Below are 21,526 nucleotides of genomic sequence, written 5' to 3' on the forward strand. Positions count from 1 at the left end.
TGTCCATTGCTCGTGTTTCTTAGCCCAAGCAAGTCTCTTCTTCTTATTGGTGTCCTTTAGTAGTGTCTTCTTATTGGTGTCCTTTAGTAGTGGTTTCTTTGCAGCAATCGACCATGAAGGCCTGATTCATGCAGTCTCCTTTGAACAGTTGATGTTGAGATGTGTCTGTTACTTGAACTCTGTGAAGCATTTATTTGGGGTTTCAAAGTTCTTGAAATTTTCCGCATTGACTGACCTCCATGTCTTAGTTATTATGGACTGTCGTTTCTCTTTGCTTATTTGAGCTGTTCTTGCCGTAATATGGACTTTTACCAAATAGGGCTATCTTCTGTATACCCCCTCAAACGCATTAAGAAGAAAGATATTCCACAAATTCACTTTTAACAAGGTACACCTGTTAATTGAAATTCATTCCAGGTGACTACCTCATGAAGCTAGTTGAGAGAATGCCAAGAGTGTGCAAAGCTATCTTCTAGGCAAAGGGTGCCTACTTTGAAGAATCTCAAATATATTTAGTGGAACACAGTTTTGGCTACTTACATGATTCCATATGTACTATTTAATAGTTGTGATGTCTTCACTATTATTCTACAATGTAAAGAATAAAGAAAAACCCTTGAATGATTTGGTGTGTCCAAACTTTTGACTGGTCCTGTATATTTCTCAAATTCGTGTACTTGTGTCCTTCCTATAGGGACAGGAAGTTTAATCAGATGGCCAGAGAGGCAGTGGGTTCGTGGCAGGGGGCTCCTGGCCCTGTCCACAGTGGACCAGGCCCCACCCCTCTTCCTGGTGCTGAGGGGGGCGAGGCGGAGGCCATGTCCAATGCCCAGAGGAGCACACTGAAGTGGGAGAAGGAGGAGACTCTGGGGGAACTAGCCACTGTGGCCCCTGTCCTCTACACCAATGTCAACTTCCCCAGCCTCAAGGATGAGTTCCCAGGTGTGTGTGTCACAGTCACATCTTTGTGCATATCCAGCCATTACCATGACTTCATTTACAATTGAAGATGGTATGAGAATTGAAGATGATATCAGATGTCCTTCTTGAGCTGCAAGCATGTTGTTGGTCTAATATTTAAAATAATATTGTCACTTTAGACTGGTCTACAAGAGTCAAACAGATTGCAAAGCTGTGGAGGAAAGCAAGTTCGCAAGACAGGGCCCCGTATGTGGTAAGATGCCTTTAATTCTGCTTAGATTACATTGTCCCCAGTAGATATCCATTGGAAATGTGAGAATCCCAAATAATTTAGTCTGATCTGGCATTTTTTCAGACTAAAAGTATTAAATCATTTTTTGAAAAAGCCAGTGCTATTTCAAATCCAGCCGTTCACAGATGACCCTATTAACAGAAGAACCACAGTTCTCAGCGTTAACCTCACACAGAACCTGTAATTACGTTCCGGAGAAGTCATTTTATCTGGCAGAAGCCATGTTTTAAGGACATGCACTTGATAAAAAAATCGACTGAATAAAACAAACTAGTAATAGTCTCCTAAGGTTTCCATGGCACCAACTGAAATGATTTATTCTGTTTGTGTCTGCACGCGTGTGTGTCTGCGACTGATTTTGCTCTGCAGCAAAAAGCGAGGGACAACAGGGCTGCTCTGCGCATCAACAAGGTTCAGATGTCCAACGAGAGTCTGAAGAGGCACCAGTCGCAGCAGCTGCCGCTGTCCCAGCTGCCCCCAGCCTCACTGCAGCCTCCCGACGAGGTGTTTGACCCCAACATACCGCTAGACACAGACTTGCTCTTTAAGGACCCTTTGAAACCCAAAGAGTCAGAGCATGAGCAAGAGTGGAAGTTTAGACAGGTAAGGTTGTATTCAGAGAGGTGAGGTAATAGTGTGTGCAGGCAGGTTAGTATGCTAGTGTGCGTGAGAAGCAACCAGTTCAGATGCAGTTTAGGAAGTCTTCTCCCCCATCCCCAAAAAAACAAACACAGTAGTTAAATAGTCTCCTTGTTGGTCTTTTGGGATTTAGGGTGCTAAGCAAACATGCATTGCTTGTTCAGGTTACTATTTGAAAGACTAAAACATGTTTTGCCCTTTAATCCTGTTCCTACAACAGCAAATGAGACAGAAAAGCAGGCAGCAAGCCAAGATCGAAGCCACCCAGAAGCTGGAGCAGGTGAAGAATGAGCAGCTGCAGCAGCAGCAACAGCAGTCAGGCAGCCAGTCGGAGGGAGACGGTAACAACAGCGGCAACCAGAGTCCTTCCTCCCAGCACGGCAGCAACGGCAGCATGTCCCCCATGCAGCACAGCACTGGGGGGAAAGAGGGCTTCATCCAACGTCAACTCCCAGGGACGCCCACCTCGGGGCCCCCTGAAGATGTGTTCCTGCGGCCCCCTCCTCCCCCTCCTTCAGGGGGGTCCTCTCAGCCCCAGTCGCCCCAGGTGTTCTCCCCTGGCTCATCCAGCTCCAGACCCTCCTCTCCCTGGGACCCCTATGCCAAGATGGTAGGGACCCCCAGACCTCCAACTCTGGGGCCCAGCGCGTGTCGCAGGATGTCCATGGAGTCTGGCAAGTCTCCCACCTCTTTGATGGAGCAACAGGACAGAGGGAGGCTCACGTCTCCAGCTCATGAGGCTTTCGGCTCCCCCACGTCTATGAGTAGGGAGATGGATCCCTATGCCAAGCCCCCTGACACCCCCAGGCCTGTTGCTGGGGACATTGACCCCTTCCTAAAGCCTATGTGCCCACCCAGACTCAACCAGGGTCCCCAGGGAAGGCCCCTGATAGGCTCTCCAGTGCGTGGAGACCCTTACTCTAGACCCATGATCCGCCAAGAGGCCTACCAACGGATGGCTCAAAACAGGATGATCCTGTCAGACCCTTACTCCAGACCTCTGTTAGCTCCCATCCCGGGGAGCAATGAGCAGGGCTCAGTCCCTCAGTCTTTGTTCAAGACCCCCATGCCTCCACCCCAGGCCCAGGACCCCTTCAACAGACCAATGCCTCATCCCCCAGACCGGTTCTCTCAGCAGGGAGACCCCTACGCTCAGGCCCCTCTGACCCCTCGACCTCATGATAGCTTCACCAGTCCACCGAGGATGGCCCAGCACGTTACCCAGGGCCACCCCTTCCCCCAGCCCGGCCCAATGGCACAGTTACCCAACCGAAACCCTTACGCCCATGCTCCCTCTACTCCAAGGCCCGACCACTTCACATATGACCCCTTTGCCCAACCCCCAGGACCCTCATCAGACCCCTATGCTCAGATGCCAGGTACCCCTAGACCTATGAATGACCTTATCAGCCAACTTCCTGGAAACAGACCATTCTTTGAGTCCGGCTATGCTCGACCTCCAGGCACTCCTCGTCCAAACGACAACTACAGCCAATCCTCTGACCCTTATTCCCAGCAGCCCAACACCCCTCGCCCTGGTATGAACCATTTCCACCACCCTCACCCACACCCCCAGCCCCCCGGTCAGAGGATGTCCCCCGGGCACTCCATGGATCCCTACACACAGCAACCTGGTACCCCTCGGCCCCCCAGGTTCTCAAAGTCCCCAGGCAGCCAGAGACTAGCCCCCATGGATCCCTACGCTAGTCAACCTGGAACACCCAGGCCTTTGAGCGGTGACATGTTCTCCCAGACCCCCAGGCCTATGCTGAATGACCCGTACGCCCAGGCTCCAAGCACCCCGCAGCCAGGGATGGGGTCTGACAGGCTGAGCAGACTGCAGGGGCAGAGGCCTGGTCCCATGGGGAACCAGGATCCCTTCTCCCCGCCTCAAAGCGTTAGGCTCCAAGATGCTCCCTTTCCACACCCTGGGTCACAGACACCAAAGCATCACGGTGGGATAGCCGATGAGGGATTTTCTCCATCGCCGTCCAGACGGCCCAACCAGACGCCTATCCATGATCCTTACGAGCAGGCGCCCATGACCCCACGCCCACAGCCAGCAGACAGACCAGATATGAAGGAGCAGCAAGGCCAGGACCCTGGAGGACAGCTGCAAAACCCCTCCCAGATGCCTGGAACCCCCTCTGTTTCTCTGGCCGACAATGAGGAGAGACTCAAACAGGTAGGACTGACGCTATTTAAACTGCTCTTATCTTCATTTAAAGTATTATCTTCCAGATAAATTTCACCCGTTTCAGTATTCACTTAAATTAACATTTGTATCCCTTGGCAAGCTTGAAGCCACGGTGATTAATAACTAATACATTTCTATCACTTTTTTTTCAATCAAATATTCAGTAGAGTTCTGGCATGAAACATGAATTATCTAGTTGGAGGTCTGACAGTTCGTGTTGTTTTATTTAGCGTCAACGCATCCGAGAGCTTATCCTGAAGCAGCAGCAGCAGAGGAGTGCCATCCGCCAGGAGAACGCTGGTATCATGGCCCCTGGTCCTGGGACACCTCGACCCTGGCCGCACGAGGGACACGGACAACAGGGCGAGATGTTCAGCCGGCCCCCTCCACCTTACCCTGGGCCGGGCCCCATGAGCGGACCAATGAGGTTCCCTGGATCTGGACCCTTCCCAGGGGACCAGCGAGGCCCTTTCCCTAATGAGGGTCAGTTCCCCATAGGACAATACTTGGGTGATCCTAATATCAGACATCAGGGGCCAAGGTTTGTAACTGATATTACTGTCCTTACAGACTTAATAAATAAGACCTTATTTTTTGTATGACTCATGAATTTCTAGTCCACGAAAAAACAGAGTCATTCTAGATTGAATGTTTCGGAGGTAACTCGGCACTGGAATATGTGTTGAAATGTATTTTTTCTTTTGATTGCTCAGGTTTGCATTTCCACCTGGTGGACCGGGACCTCATGGTAGCCAGGAGTTCTTCCCCAGAGGCCCTCACCCCATGCAGGACATCCACCCGGGGATGAGACGCTCCATGTCTGTAGATATGGACAAGTCCATGGGGGGCAACCCTATGGGGCTCCCCCAGCATTTCCCACCTAGTGGTGTGCCAATGCAACAGCACAACATTATGGGCCAGCCTTTCATCGAGCTGAGACACAGAGCCCCTGACACCAGGCTTCGTCTCCCTTTCGGGTCCTCTGGCATGCAAGGGAACAACATGGATCCCGACCTCCAGCCCCAGAGGCCTCCTGGTTTTATGGGAGGGCTTGAATTCCGGTTGCCTCCAAACCAAGGCCCCAGGATGATGATGGAGTCAATGGGGGACCAGCAGATGAGCCAAGGCCAGCTGTCCTCCAACATTGAGAACCTCCACCAGCATCAGCAGGCCCAGATGCAAGGGGGAGCCATGCCAAGGCAAGCCCAGCTAATGAGGTCCATGAGCCAGCCTGCTTCGAACGAGACCCAGGGTATGTCAGCTTCCATGATGATACCTGGGCCTTCTGCTGGGAAGAGTGATGGTAAGGGAGGAGTCTCCATGGCTAACAACAATGACGGAGTGGACGACAAACTGGACACAGACGAATCGGCCGTCAAAGACCTGGAAGATGTTGAGGTGAAAGACCTAGTCGATGCCGATCTGGACAACCTAAATCTGGATCCGGAAGAAGACGGCAAAGACCTAGACCTAGAGACAAATGACCTGCACCTGGATGACTTCCTGACGTCGGGGAAGTTCGACATCATTGCGTACACGGACCCCGACCTGGACGATGTCAAGAAGGACTTGTTCAATGAGGAACTGGACCTTAATGACCCCATGGAAGACCACAGCGACGCCTGTGACTTCCAGAAGGCCTTGTCTGAGAAGAGGAGTTCTAGCTGTGGCGGTGCTGCATCTTCCTTCTCCAATTTGACGTCTGGAATGGGGAAGTCAGAGGGAATGGCCGAGAAGACAGCTGATGTGAAACAGGAAGTGAACTGCCGCCAGAGTTCCGTCTCCTCCCTGCCTTTCGAGTATAAGATCAAAATGGAGGACAAAGACAACCTGTCTCAGACGTCCAATGAGAGGACAGAGCAACAAGCAGACGGAAACACTAACAAGCAATCAGGAGTGCTCTCTGCCTCCACGCCAGTACTCTCTAGCTTACTAATCAAGCAGCAACCAGAGGACTCCACCTGTGACAATCAAGGCAGTGGTAACTCTATGACACAGCCAAACCAAGACACTCAGAACAACTCTGGACTTAGTATGGGATCTCAAACCATGGATCCAACTAACAGGGGAGAAGAAGGAGGAGAAGCATCCATGTCTACCTTTGAGATGGACCAGAGTGGGTTGACCCCGGCTCAGCAGGCCCTGTTGGCCCAGACATTGGGCCAGGTGGGGCCAGGGGGGCACAGACCCCTGCTGCTGGAGGAGCAGCCCCTCCTCCTACAGGACCTGCTGGACCAGGAGAGGCAGGAGCAGCAGCAGCAGAGGCAGATGCAGGCCATGATCAGACAACGCTCCTCTAGTGACTCTTTTTTTCCCAACATTGGTAATTAGACATTTTTTGTTTAGGCTAAATGTTTTATGCCAGTTCAAACGAGTTATTCACTTTCACATTGATATGAGTTGTAAACAGTATAAATGTCAGTGATATGCATAGAGGAATTTGTGTCTTATGTAATGGGCAAGTTGCTGACCACACTTTTTTTTGTCTGCAGATTTTGACGCCATCACTGACCCTATAATGAAAGCAAAGATGGTCGCTCTGAAAGGCATCAACAAAGTCATGGTTCAAAACAACATGGGGATGACACCATGTGTAATAAACAGGTTCCAACCTGGTCCTGCGGCACCATGTCCTGAAAGCACCCCTGTTCCTCCACAGGCCATTGGACAGGTAACTGAAACACTTAACCAAGTCAGCTCTCTTAAGTCGTCTTTCATACACAAAGCATACTAGGAAAACACAAATTATAACATCAATTTATTGTTTGTCAATTTCAAACCAGGATGGCAAGCTGACACCCTCAGTGACAAGGCCCAATCCTCCCAATTTTGGACCAGGTTTTGTCAGTAAGTTCACCTCTGTTAACATTCACAATCGTCAGTAAATGTATCCTTTTGATTTATGAGCCATAGTTCAATAATGGTATAAATCTGTAAAAATAAAAAATTCTGTCTCCCCCTCAGATTTTCTTGGCTTTACCAGGCTTAGCCCAAAATGCTTTTGTAATAAATATTGTTAATGTACATAAGTACTATGAAAACTCACTCTGTCGCTTCCCTCAGACAATGCTCAGAGGACTCAGTACGAGGAGTGGCTCCAGGAGACCCAGCAGCTGCTCCAGATGCAGCAGAAGTTTCTGGAGGAGAAGATCGGCGCCCACAGAAAGTCCAAGAAGGCCCTGTGTGCCAAGCAGAGGACGGCCAAGAAGGCTGGAAGGGAGTTCCCTGAGGAGGACGCAGAGCAGCTCAAACACTTGACGGAGCAGCAGGGTGTAGTGCAGAAACAGCTGGAGCAGGTATGTAATGTCACTTTCTTCATCAGTACTATACCACTGTCTTACCATAACACTAGGCTATGCCCTCAATTCAACCCTCAAACTGCCCTTGCTTGGAACTAAGTTTTGAGACCAGACCAAAATGTTCAAAGCTCCTTGTAATTATGTCAATACAAATGTTGAATTGTTATTGTCTGTCTTGCCAGCTGTTTGTGCATGTTCTTATGTAATATATATTTTTGGTTCTTGTCCTTTCAGATCCGGAAGCAGCAGAAAGAGCATGCTGACCTGATCGAGGAGTATGGTGTGAAGCAGCAGCAGGGTGGCAGTGGCATGCCTCCCACTGTGATGCCAGCAGCAGTGCCAGGAATGCCACCAATACAAGGCAGCCCTGCCGGCATTGTACCAAGTGGGCCTCCAATGAACCACCCATCTATGAACCACATGGTGCAGCAGGTACCAATCCATCCAGGCCAGCCAAACGCCCCCCCAAAACGAATGCCCATGCCCAACGCACCAGCAGGCTGGCATCCTGGAGCTCCCATGCCCATGGGCGGACCCAATATGCCCCCTCAGGTTCCCATGGGAAACCCAGCTCAGCAGCCTCAACTGCCCATGGGCAACCTGCCTCAGCAGCCCCCACAGATGCCCCAGCAGATGCCTCCCCAAATGCCCCAGCAGATGCCTCCCCAAGTGCCCCAGCAGATGCCTCCCCAAGTGCCCCAGCAGATGCCTCCCCAAGTGCCCCAGCAGATGCCTCCCCAAGTGCCCCAGCAGATGCCTCCCCAAGTGCCCCAGCAGATGCCTCCCCAAGTGCCCCAGCAGATGCCTCCCCAAGTGCCCCAGCAGATGCCTCCCCAAATGCCCCAGCAGATGCCCATGGAAAACCAGCCTCAGCCTCAACCCGGCGGGGTCAAACCACCACAGGGCTCCGGTTTGAAGTTTGACGACAACAACCCGTTTAGTGAGGGCTTCCAGGAGAGAGAGCGTCGGGAGAGGCTGAGAGAGCAGCAGGAGAGGCAGAGGGTCCAACTAATGCAGGAAGTAGAACGTCAGCGCGCCCTAAAACAACGCATGGAGATGGAACAGCAAGGCATGCTGGGGCCTGACGGGGGGAACATGGTGCCCCTCTCTCAGATGCCGTTCTTCAATGCTGAGCTGCCCCAGGACTTCATGCAGCAGTTAGGACCGATATTCCCCCTGCAGCAGCCCATGCAGCCAGGGATGGGCTCTCCTCCCGGGGCCTTCATACAAGGCGGAGACCGGAGGGCCATAATGGGTAACGGGATGATTCCTCAGGACATGGGACCTGGTTTTGGGCCTGATAACATGGTACTACAGGGTAACTTCGCCCAGGGTCCACACAGACCCCGGAGGTTCAGCGGCCCAGGCGTGATGCCACAGATGCCCGGGGAAGGCCCTCCATTTGGGAGCGGCAACTCCACCACGCCCCTGCCTTCCAACTTCCCCGGCTCGGGTCAGTCTCTGATCCAGCTCTACTCCAACATCATCCCGGATGAGAATGGCAAGAAGAAAAGAAACAGGAAGAAGAAGAAAGACAATGACGATGCAGATTCTGTGAAAACGCCGTCCACGCCGCGCTCTGACCTGACTGCCCCTCTGACGCCCTGCCGGTCAGACACATCCTCCACACCCACCAGGAACAACGCCCACCTTTTCGGGGACCAAGACCTTTCCAGGTCCCCCTTACTTGGCTCCTCCACCTCTACCCCCAGCCATAGCCACTCAGAGCTGGAGAGGCAGCTCTCTGGAGGGCTGGGTGGAGGGCTGGGTGGTGTTGGGCAGCCTGTAGGGATGGGTAGCCTCCCATCAGACATCTCCCTAGCCAGGGCCCAAGCTCTGGAGCAGGAGCGCATCCTGAGCAACATTAAGCTGGAGCAGACTGAGAGCACCGAGTGCCACGGACCCAGAGATGGCACCTCCTCGCACATGGGATCAGGGATGGGCACGGTGAAGGAGGAGGGTGGAGCTGCAGTACAGAGCCCCTCCCACGGCGGGGGAGCAAAAGGGGAATCTGGGAGTAACAACGAACTCCTCAAACACCTGTTGAAGAACAGGCAGACGCCTCTTAATGGACCAGGGCTTCCCCACCAACGGTCAGACAAGAGCCTGAGGTCTGAGGAAGAGGAGGTGGATGCAGACTGCAAGGCCCTGCTGCTAAGGCAGAGCTCCATGGACAGCAACGGGGTGAGTCGGTCTGGTAGATGAGGCACGGCAGTGGAGGTTGGTGAAGGCTCATTGTAACAGTTGGGATGGAATAAATGGAACGATCCAGTTCCATTAATTACAATAAGTCTATCCTCCGATTTCTCCCTCCACCAGCCTCCATTGAGTCACAGTGACCGCTAGCTTGCTATGTAGGTAGATGAGCAGCCAGTGTGAGTCACAGCCAAGCCAAGTAGGCTCTGAGTCTGGTTCAGTGAATCAGTCCAATGGGTTGCTGCCTGTGACAAACTGCTGTGCGTCATAGTAGGAGGCAGTAGTTTAGGCTGAGTCGTGATTCATGAAATGGTCTCTCAGATTTTCTCCTGCTAAAAATAATGGTGGTGTTGGTGGAAATACCCAAGGCTTAAGAGTTGTGAATTGTAAAAGTTATTTATGAACAGCGTGGTATCATGTCATGTTTTTTTTTATATAGATATTTTTGTGATTGCCGATAAACGAGACACTGCTTTCTTACCAGTTTCTCTATGACAATTGACACAGTACTCATCTACCTCCTCCCAGGCGTATTCAGACGGACAGCTCTCTGGCCTTCCAGAGTTCCCAGGACCACTGCTCACAGGACAGGAGAAGAGGAAAGGCAGGAACAAGAGGAACCCCAAAGGAGGAGAGAGGCCCGCCTCTCGTTACAAGAAGAGGAAGAAAGAAGGGGAGGAGAAGCAACTGGTGCACTCCAGCACTGATACACTAATGACCCAGCTCAAACAGGTAGGGAGTAGACTTAAACATCACATATCACTTATAGGCATAGTCACATTAACCATACCTACACATACATATTACCTCAATTAGTCCGACTAACCGCTGCCTGTATATAGCCTCGCTACTGTATATAGCCTCTCTACTGTATATAGCCTCTCTACTGTATATAGCCTCTCTACTGTATATAGCCTCTACTGTATATAGCCTCTACTGTTATTTTTCACTGTCTTTACTGTTGTTTATTATTTCCATATTTATCTTTTGTTTACTTAATACCTATGTTTTACTTAAAAATTACGCTGTTGGTTAGGGCCTATAAGTAAGCATTTCACTGTAAGGTCTACTACACCTGTTGCATTCGGTGCACGTGACAAATAAACTGAAAGCTGTTGATACTCTACACACACGTCAGAGACTAGACTTCTTCTTATACCAATAGGCCACATTCAGCATGGTACATTTACTCATCTCACATTAAGGGGAGCTAAATTATCCCTTCAGAGATGTTTCCTTCCACAGCTCTGTCTTTAACAGCGCTGTGATGCATCGACCACAGAGCTAGCTAATTACAGATAGGACGGTGCCCCGGGTGTGTGTATGCTGATACCATTACATGCATCACAGCCACATTACTGCCGTGTTAATGGACTACCAAATGAAGCTGCTAGGTTTGACAGTTATACACCCAGGCATTACTGGTGGTTATTATGGAGAAGAATGGGACATATTATAACCCACCCCCACCCCCATGGTGCTCTTCATTGATTAAATCTGTATGCAGCCACATCACTTCATAAATGGCTTTAGTTAATTGCGATAGAAACTACACAGTTTGATTGCATACCGGTATTCAGTTTGATGGCATGGAGCCATGATATGGTCTCCTGGAGGGCAGGGGGACCATATAAAAATGATGTAAATTGAAACAAATGGTATCCTAGCCTACTGGGTGCTGCTACACCATACTGTCTGCATATCACTGATAAATGAGACATAAATAATATTGTTTTTCTCACCAAACGTTATTATCAAACAGTCAACCAGCTCTTTTATTACAATTTACGTGCTGTTTTGTTGAAGTTTAAATTACTGTCATTTTGATAAGTAATTGCTGTCTTCGTTTCCTTCCTATGTGGGAAGGATAATTGTAGAAAATGAATTGAATGGGAAATCTAGACTTTTCAAACACGCTTCAATTTGAAATACCCAGTAATCGCTGTAATCAATAAACAAGGATATATTACCCACAGACTTACACTAAACACATAGCCGCCACAGCGGAGTTGAAGATGTGAATAATACCCCAAGTATGTTAATTTGACTTGGTGCTATTTGTGAGCTCCAAATTGGGACAGTGACAAATGTTTTGTTGTTTTGTCTCTGTACTCCTGCATTGGATTTGAAATGTTGCAATGACTGAGGTTAACGTGCAAACTGTCAGGTATAATTTGGGGGTATTTTCATCTATATCTTGTGAAGCGTTTAGAAATTACAGCACTTTTTGTACATTGTCCCTCCATTTCAGGCGACCAAAATTATTGGGACAAATTCACTTGTGTATTAAAGTAGTCAAAAGTTTAGTATTTGGTCCCATATTCCTAGCACGCAATGATTACATCAATCTTTGGACTCTACACACTTTTTGGATGCATTTGCTATTTGTTTTGGTTGTGTTTTAGTATATTTTGTGCCCAATTTGATTGTAAATAAGAATAGAATATATTTCTAAACACATCTACATTAATGTACAGTGCCTTGCGAAAGTATTTGGCCCCCTTGAACTTTGCGACCTTTTGCCACATTTCAGGCTTCAAACATAAAGATATAAAACTGTATTTTTTTGTGAAGAATCAACAACAAGTGGGACACAATCATGAAGTGGAACGACATTTATTGGATATTTCAAACTTTTTTAACAAATCAAAAACTGAAAAATTGGGCGTGCAAAATTATATATTTTATATTTTTCATTCTTCAAAGTAGCCACCCTTTGCCTTGATGACAGCTTTGCACACTCTTGGCATTCTCTCAACCAGTTTCACCTGGAATGCTTTTTCAACAGTCTTGAAGGAGTTCCCACATATGCTCAGCACTTGTTGGCTGCTTTTCCTTCACTCTGCGGTCCAACTCATCACAAACCATCTCAATTGGGTTGAGGTCAGGTGATTGTGGAGGCCAGGTCATCTGATGCAGCATCCCATCACTCTCCTTCTTGGTCAAATATCCCTTACACAGCCTGGAGGTGTGTTTTGGGTCATTGTCCTGTTGAAAAACAAATGATAGTCCCATTAAGCTCAAACCTGATGTAATTGCGAATTGCTGTAGAATGCTGTGGTACCCGTGCTGGATAAGTGTGCCTTGAATTCTAAATAAATCATAGACAGTGTCACCAGCAAAGCACCATCACACCACCTCCTCCATGCTTCACAGTGGGAACCACACATGCAGAGATCATCCGTTCACCTACTCTGTGTCTCACAAAGACACGGCGGTTGGAACCAAAAATCTCAGATTTGGACTCATCAGACCAAAGGGCAGGTTTCCACCGTTCTAATGTTCATTGCTTGTGTTTCTTAGCCCAATCAAGTCTCTTATTCTTATTGGTGTCCTTTAGTAGTGGTTGCTTTGTAGCAATTTGACAATGAAGTCCTGATTCACCAATCTCCTCTGAACAGTTGATGTTGAGATGTGTCTGTTACTTGAACTCTGTGAAGCATTTATTTGTGCTGCTGTTGCTGAAGGCTGGTAATTCTAATGAACTTATCCTCAACAGCAGAGGTAACTCTGGGTCTTCCACATTGACTGACCTTCATAATGGACTGTCGTTTCTCTTTGCTTATTTGAGCTGTTCTTGCCATAATATGGACTTGGTCTTTTACCAAATAGGGCTTTCTTCTGTATACCACCACTACCTTGTCACAAACTCTTTAAGAAGGAAATACATTCCACAAATGAACTTTTAACAAGGCACACCTGTTAATTGAAATGCATTCCAGGTGACTACCTCATGAAGCTGGTTAAGAGAATGCCAAGAGTGTGCAAAACTGTATCAAAGCAAAGGGTGGCTACTTTGAAGAAGCAACATATTCAATTCTTATTTACAATAAACTCCAAAATGACACAATACATTATTTACCATTCATTTCTATTGGGTACAAAATAATCTGAAACACAACCAAAACAAACAACAAATGAATCCAAGTTTGTAAAGTCAAAAGCTTGATGTAATCTATTGCGTGCTACTGTAGGAATATGGGACCAAATACTAAACTTTAATGCACATAAGTGAATTTGTCCCAATTTTGGTCCCCAGAATGGGGGACTTGTACAAAAAGTACTCAAATTTCGAAAACAGTTCACACGATATGGATTAAAATGCCCTCAAATTTAAATTGACAGTCTGCACTTTAACCTCAATCATTTTATCATTTCAAATCCAAAGTACTGGAGTCAAAACTACAACAAAAATGTTCACTGTCCCAATACTTTTGGCGCTCCCTCTATATCTGAGGTAATTATGGAAGTTGGCAGGCAGTTTTACACCACCAAGGAACATTCCTCTCACTTCACATATAGTTCTATCATCATTAGCACATTCAACCTCTCGCCTTTCTTCTCCCCTGGCTGTAACTCTTCCCTAGGTCATTACTGGAAATAAGAATGTTGTCATATTCTCTGGTCAAATATTAAAGGGTTAAATAGATAAATAAATATGCGTAACCTCTTCTCTGTTTCTCTCCATCTCCCTTCCTCTCTCTCACCCTACAGCAGTTGTCCCTTCTACCCCTCATGGAGCCCCTGATAGGGATGAACTTTTCTCACTTTGCCCCCTACGGCAGCGGCCAGCTGAACGGTGAGAACCTCCTGTCTGGGACATTTGGCAGTGGCTCTCTGGATGGAGTCTCTGACTACTACTCCCAGCTCACCTACAAGGTGAGGCCTCACCTCCAACTGGAGTTTATTTTGTTCTTTAAAAAAAAAAATCCTACTCATCTCGTATTTTTATTTAAAAAGAGACGGACTTTGAATGAGCTAGGGAGAGATGGAGGGATCCCACACAAACATGTACTGCATACTGTGTGCGCAGAAGGTGCTGGCACTACCCACTAGACCAGCCCCAGGCACAAGACACTTTAATTAAGATGAAGTTGAATGATGCCTTTGGTGGCTTTGAAGCAGTGATTTGTGGTTGCAAGAGACGACTATGATACAATATTATATATCCCCTGTTGTAGTATGTTGACATGTATTCCTTGGCTTGTTTCTTCAAAGCAGAACAATCTGAGCAACCCCCCCACCCCGCCGGCTTCACTCCCTCCGACTCCTCCACCTGTAAACCGACAGAAGATGATCAACGGCTTTGCCACTACAGAGGAGCTAGCCAGCAAAGCTGCTGCCATGGGTGAGCACTGGGGAGGGTTCAGAGGTCACAGGTGACCAGGGGTTATTGGTAGATTAGTTCCAGCTTGCTGAATCTCTGAAGCTGTTTTTTTTTTTACCTCAAAATAATGTATCATACACAGCATTCTGAAATGTGTTGAGAAGGTTATGCTGTTTTGAAAGTTCATAACCTTTCCCCAACCCCTATTGAGAAAATGGCCATGAAAGTTTTTGCAACAATTTCCAACTGTAGTGTCATGCTGTTAGGACCAATCTTAATGTCTCATTCATATGTTCCTCTTCTATGTAGTGTCCAAAAATCTGGTCTCCAAGCCGCTCCACGTCCCATTCAGAACCGAGGAGGACCTGCTGGCCCGAGCCATTGCTCAGGGACCTAAAACTGTGGACGTGCCAGCCTCCCTTCCCACGCCCCCTCACAACAACCAGGAGGAACTCAGGTAAGTAAGGCCTCTGCTCCCCATAACAGGGCAATCAGTAATTTCCCCCAAATTCCCAGGTTTTCCAGAAATCCCGCCTTCAAGATTCCAGGAATCAATAGGGAATTAGCAGAAAATCTGCAATCCTCCTACCAGGGTTTCTGTAAAATCTGGTAATTTCAGCAAAGTTACCAGAATTTTGCAATCCTAATTAGGAGGGATGTCTTTGGTTATGCTTTACATCTTAATGATGCCGTATTACTTTCTAAACCTGTCATTGTGATTACAGTGTATTCTGTAAATACTTGGCCGCACAATCATTTTCCCTACTGGGACAAAGATTCATTTGAATTGCACTTCATAGACAGTGCAGTGGACACTTTGTATACTAATATTTGTCTAAAAACATGCATTCTCCTTGATCTGGATACTCGGACGAGGCTGTAGATACATGTAGTGAGCTCCAAGTATTGGGACAATTACATTTTTGTTGTTGTTTTGGCTGTGTATACAGCACTTTGGATTTAAATGAGGTTAAAGTGCATATTCCTAGCACGCAATGATTAGCTTTTATTTTTATTTATGTTTTTTAACCTTTTATTTAACTAGGCAAGTCAGTTAAGAACAAATTCTTATTTACAATGACAGCCTACCCCGGCCAAACCTTAACCCGGACGATGCTGAGCCAATTGTGTGCCGCACTATGAGACTCCCAATCACGGCCTGTTGTGATACAGCCTGGAATCAAACCAGGGCCTGTAGTGATGCCTCTAGCACTGAGATGCAGTGCCTTAGACCACTGCGCCACTCATCAAGCTTGTGACTCAACAAAATTAGTTGGATGCATTTGCTGTTTGTTTTGGTTGTGTTTTAAATTATTTTGTAGCCAATAGAAATGAATGGTAAATAATGTGTTGTGAGATTTTGGAGTCACTTTTATTGTAAATAAGAATAGAATATGTTTTTAAACACTTATATGAATGTGGATGCTATCATGATTATGGATAGTCCTGAATTAATCTTGAATAATGATGAGTGAGAAAGTTACAGACGCACAAATATCATACCCCCAAGACATGCTAACCTCTCACCATTATAATAACATGGGAGGTTAACATTTATTGGGGGGTATGATATTTAAGTCTAATTTATCACTCATTATTCACAATTAATTCAGGATTATCTGTAATCATGGTAGCATCCACTGTCCCAATACTTTTGGGGCTCACTGTATATGATTCAAGCTTTCAGACAGACTACACAACAATTTCTACATAATGTTCTTAGCTATGAGAACTCTGATCGAGACAATTTACAGTTGTGAACGCAATTATATTTGTGTGAAAATAGCCTATTTGTCTAAAAACAGTTATTTTCCTGTATGACTAGGTTGTAGATATACCATACAATCTTTCACAGACTCCAAAACAATCTCAACACAATGTTCTCAGTTTAGGGAAGCCTGGGATATGCAATGTTATTTTTTGTGAAAAATAGGTTGACCAACATTGTTGTTTTGATACATACTAATGTTATATAATGTTTCTCTCAACCCCCTCCCTCTCTGTCACAGTAACAGGCTTGGACAGGAGCATTGTAAGGACCGGGACACACCAGATAGTTTTGTCCCCTCCTCGTCCCCAGAAAGTGTGGTTGGCGTGGAGATAAGCCGTTACCCAGACCTGTCATTGGTGAAGGAGGAGCCCCTCTCCCCCGTCCTCCCCATGCTCCCCACACCCTGGGGGAAAGGTAAATAAATAAGGTTACACTTTATTTTAACATAATAAACCATTTATAAGCCATTTACAAAAAGATTGCACACCATTTAGGATTAGGGTTCAATACGGCTCACTAGATTAGGGACTGCCAAATTACTTTATGATCAAATCACATTTGATTTGCCACATGCACAAATACAACAGGTGTCGACCTTACCGGGAAATGCTTACTTACAAGCCCTTAACCTTTTTATTTTTTTTGCCTTTATTTAACTAGGCAAGTCAGTTAAGAACAAATTCTTATTTTCAATGACGGCCTAGGAACAGTGGGTTAACTGCCTGTTCAGGGGCAGAACGACAGATTTGTACCTTGTCAGCTCAGGGATTTGAACTTGCAACCTTCCGGTTACTAGTCCAACGCTCTAACCACTAGGCTACCCTGCAGCCCCCTGCTGCTCTCTGGGATATGTGGGATGGTCCCTCCTGGCCAAAAGCCAGGGAAAATGCAGAGCGCCAAACTCAAATAAATTACTATAAAAATCAAACTTTCGTTAAATCACACATGCAAGATAGCAAATTAAAGCTACACTTGTTGTGAATCCAGCCAACATGTCAGATTTCAAAAAGGCTTTTCGGCGAAAGCAAACGATGCTATTATCTGAGTAAGCACCTCCGTAAACAAAAGAGAGAAAAGCATATTTCAACCCTGCAGGCGCGACACAAAATGCAGAAATAAAAATATAATTCATGCCTTTTGACGAGCTTCTTTTGTTGGCACCCAAATATGTCCCATAAACATCACAAATTGTCCTTTTGTTCGATTAATTCCGTCGATATATATCCAAAATGTCCATCTATTTGGCGCGTTTGATCCATAAAAACACAGGTTCCAACTTGCGCAACGTGACTACAAAATATCTCAAAAGTTACCTGGAAACTTTGCCAAAACATTTCAAACTACTTTTTTAATACAACTTTAGGTCTTTTTTTAACGTAAATAATCGATAAAATTGAAGACGGGATGATCTGTGTTCAATACAGGAGGAAAACAAACTGTAGCTAGCTTTCTGGTCACGCGCCTCTATCAAACAGTACACTTGAAGTTACCCTCGTTCTGAACAGTGCTACTTCTTCATTACACAAAGGAAAAAACTCAACCAATTTCTAAAGGCTGGTGACATCCAGTGGAAGCGGTAGGAACTGCAAGAAGGTCCCTTAGAAATCTGGATTCCCAATGAACACCCATTGAAAAGAGAGTGACCTCAAAAAAAGAAATCTGAATGGTTTGTCCTCTGGGTTTCGCCTGCTAAATAAGTTCTGTTATACTCACTGACATGATTCAAACAGTTTATAAACTTCAGAGTGTTTTCTATCCAAATTTACTAATAATATGCATATCTTATCTTCTGGGGAGTAGCAGGCAGTTGAATTTGGGCATGCATTTCACCCGGATGTGAAAATACTGCCCCCTGTCACCAAGAAGTTAACCAACAATGCAGTTCAAGAAATAGAGTTAAGATAATATATACTAAACAATCTAAAGTAAAGAATAACAATAACTAGGCTATATACAGTGGGTACCGAGTCAATGTGTTAGTCGAGGTAATTTAGGGGTAAAGTGACTATGCATAGATAATAAACAATGAATAACATAATTTTGTTTTTTCATTGGAAGGGGGAGGGGGGGTTGTCAATGTACATAGTCCGGGTGGCCATTTGATTAATTGTTCAGCAGTCTTATGCTTTGGGGCTAGAAGCTGTTAAGGAGCCTTTTGGACCTAGTCTTGGCGCTCCGGTACTGCTTGCGTGCTGTTGCAGAGAGAACAGTCTATGACTGGGGTGACTGGAGTCTCTGACAATTTTTTGGACCTTCCTCTGATGGCAGGAAGCTTGGCCCCAGTGATGTACTGGGCCGTACGCACTACCCTCTGTAGCGCCTTACGGTCAGGATGCTCTCGATGGTGCAGCTGTAGACCTTTGAGGATCTGGGGACCCATGCTAAATCTTTACAGTCTCCTGAGGGGGAAAAGGCGTTGTCGTGCCCTGTTCACGACTGTCTTGGTGTGGTTTTCTCCATGATGGTGATGTGGACACCAAGAAACTTCACACTCTCAACCCACTCCACTACCACCCTGTCGATGTGAATGGGGGCGTGTTCGTCCCTCCTTTTCCTGTAGTCCACGATCAGCTCCTTTGTCTTCCTCACGTTGAGGGAGAGGTTGTTGTCCTGGGGACCACACTGACAGGTCTCTGACCTCCGCCCTATAGGCTGTCTCATCGTTGTCTGTGATCAGACCGACCACTATTGTGTTGTCAGCAAACTTAATGAGTCGTGCTTGGCCACGCAGTCATGGGTGAACAGGGAGTGCAGGAGGGGACTAAGCACGTACCCCTGAGGGGCCCCCATGTTGAGGATCAGCGTGGAAGATGTATTGTTTGCCTACCCGTACCACCTGGGGGTAGCATGTCAGGAAGGATCCAGTTGCAGATGGAGGTGTTTAGTCCCAGGGTCCTTAGCTTAGTGATGAGCTTTGTGGGCACTATGGTGTTGAACGCTGAGCAGGTAGTCAATGAACAGCATTCTCACATAGATGTTCATTTCGTCCAGGTTGGAGACGGCAGTGTGGAGTGTGATTGAGATTATGTCATCTATGGATCTGTTGGGGTGGTATGCGAATTGGAGTGGGTCTTTGGTTTCCGGGATGACGGTGTTGATTTGAGCCATGACCAGACTTTCAAAGCACTTCATGGCTACCGACATGAGTGCTACGGAGCGGTAATCATTTAGGCAGGTTACCATCACTTTCTTGGGCACAGGGACTATGGTGGTCTGCTTGAAACATGTAGGTATTACAGACTCGGTCAAGGAGAGGTTGAAAATGTCAGTGAAGACCCTTGCCAGTTTGTCCGCGCATGCGTGATCATGCTGTCGTCCGGAACAGCTGTTGCTTGTTGCTTGCCTCGAAGCGAGGATAAAAGGCATTTAGCTCGTTTGGTAGGCTCGTGTCACTGGGCAGCTCACGGCTGTGTTTCTCTTTGTAGTCCATAATAGTTTGCAAGCCCTGCCACAGACGAGCGTCAGAGCCGGTGTAGTAGGTATTGACGCTTTGCCTGTTTGATAACGGGATTTCTTATAAGTGTCCGGATTAGTGTCCCGCTCCTTGAATGCGGCAGCTCTAGCCTTTGGCTCGGTGCGGATGTTGCCTGTAATCCTTGGCTTCTGGTTGGAATATGGTCACTGTGGGGATGACGTCTTCGATGCACTTTTGGATTGATACCGGTGGCTCCTCAATGCCATTGGATGAATCCCGGAACATATTCTAGTCTGTGCTAGCAAAACTGTCCTGTAGCGCAGCATCCACGTCATCTGACCACTTCTGTATTGAGCAAGTCACTGATACTTCCTACTTTAGTTTTTGCTTGTAAACAGGAATCAGGAGGATAAAATTATGGTCAGATTTGCCAAATGGAGGGCGAGGGAGAGCTTTGTATGCATCTCTGTGTGTGGAGTAAAGGTGGTCTATAGTTTTTTTCCCTCTAGTTGCACATGTGACATGCTGGTAGAAATGAGGTAAAACGGATTTAAGTTTGCGTACATTAAAGTCCCCGGCCACTAGTGGCGCCGGTTCTGAATGAGCGTTTTCTTGTTTGCTTATGGCCTTATACAGCTCGTTGAGTGCGTCTTAGTGCCAGCGTCGGTTTGTGGTGGTAAATAGACGGCTACGGAAAAATATAGATCGAAACTCTCTTGGTAGAAAGTATGGTCTACAGCTTATCATTAGGTACTCTACCACAGGTGAGCAATACCTCAAGACTTCCTTAATATTAGACATTGCGCACCAGCTGTTATTGACAGATAGACACACACACCCACCCCTCATCTCACCAGATGTAGCTGTTCTGTCCTGCGATGCACGGAAAACCCAGCCTACTGTATATTATCCGTGTCGTCGTTCAGCCATGACTCTGTGAAACATAAGATATTACAGTTTTTAATGTCCAGTTGGTAGGATAGTCTTGAACGGAGATCATCCAGTTTATTCACCAGTGATTGCTCGTTAGCCAATAGAACGGATGGTCGAGGCGGGACACCCCCTATATTTCCATCTATTCTTCCCGCAAATGACAGGGATTTGGGCCTGGTCTCAGAGAAGCAGTATATCCTTCGTGTCGGACTCATTAAAGAAAAATATTTGTCCAGTTTGAGGTGGGTAATTGCTGTTCTGATATCCAGAAGCTCTTTTCGGTCATAGGAGATGGTAGCAGCAACATTATGTACAAAATAAGTTACAAACAATGCGAATAAACACACAAAATAGCACAGTTGGTTTGGAGCCCATAAAACGGCAGCCATCCCCTCTGGGCCATTATGGCAAACTGTAAATGGGTTATAAATGTGGGAGTAATGATTAATAAATGGTTTACTACGGACCGTTAAAATAAGGTGTTACCATGAATTTACCTCTGTAGTGTAAGTGGAATGCTAGCGTCCCATCTGGCCAATATCCAGTGAGATTGCAGAGCGCCAAATTCAAATACAGAAATACTCATTATAAAAATTCAGAAAACAAAACATATTTTACATATGTTTAAAGATGAACTTCTTGTGAATCCAACCACGGTGTCAGATTGAAAAAATGCCTTACGGCGAAAGCATACCTTATTTGAGAACATAGCCCAGTTGACAAATCATTACAAACAGTAACCAGCCAAGCAGAAGA

General features: G+C 46.6%; 1 protein-coding gene across 1 annotated transcript in view; it reads left to right on the plus strand.

Annotated features, from left to right (window-relative positions):
- Positions 1 to 21,526, plus strand: part of LOC112260547 (histone-lysine N-methyltransferase 2C) — a 118,848-nt gene that overhangs the window by 85,891 nt on the left and 11,431 nt on the right. Inside the window, exons 32-46 of the mRNA XM_042329583.1 lie at positions 695 to 942; positions 1,101 to 1,174; positions 1,583 to 1,816; positions 2,073 to 4,037; positions 4,280 to 4,590; positions 4,763 to 6,372; positions 6,542 to 6,720; positions 6,833 to 6,896; positions 7,113 to 7,345; positions 7,583 to 9,532; positions 10,073 to 10,276; positions 14,039 to 14,203; positions 14,546 to 14,672; positions 14,961 to 15,108; positions 16,661 to 16,836. Of these exons, the coding sequence (XP_042185517.1) occupies positions 695 to 942; positions 1,101 to 1,174; positions 1,583 to 1,816; positions 2,073 to 4,037; positions 4,280 to 4,590; positions 4,763 to 6,372; positions 6,542 to 6,720; positions 6,833 to 6,896; positions 7,113 to 7,345; positions 7,583 to 9,532; positions 10,073 to 10,276; positions 14,039 to 14,203; positions 14,546 to 14,672; positions 14,961 to 15,108; positions 16,661 to 16,836 (7,688 nt within the window). The remainder of the gene's footprint in view (positions 1 to 694; positions 943 to 1,100; positions 1,175 to 1,582; positions 1,817 to 2,072; positions 4,038 to 4,279; positions 4,591 to 4,762; positions 6,373 to 6,541; positions 6,721 to 6,832; positions 6,897 to 7,112; positions 7,346 to 7,582; positions 9,533 to 10,072; positions 10,277 to 14,038; positions 14,204 to 14,545; positions 14,673 to 14,960; positions 15,109 to 16,660; positions 16,837 to 21,526) is intronic.

The sequence above is a fragment of the Oncorhynchus tshawytscha genome, linkage group LG10 (genome assembly GCF_018296145.1).
Source record: "Oncorhynchus tshawytscha isolate Ot180627B linkage group LG10, Otsh_v2.0, whole genome shotgun sequence".
Taxonomy (NCBI): Eukaryota; Metazoa; Chordata; class Actinopteri; order Salmoniformes; family Salmonidae; genus Oncorhynchus; species Oncorhynchus tshawytscha.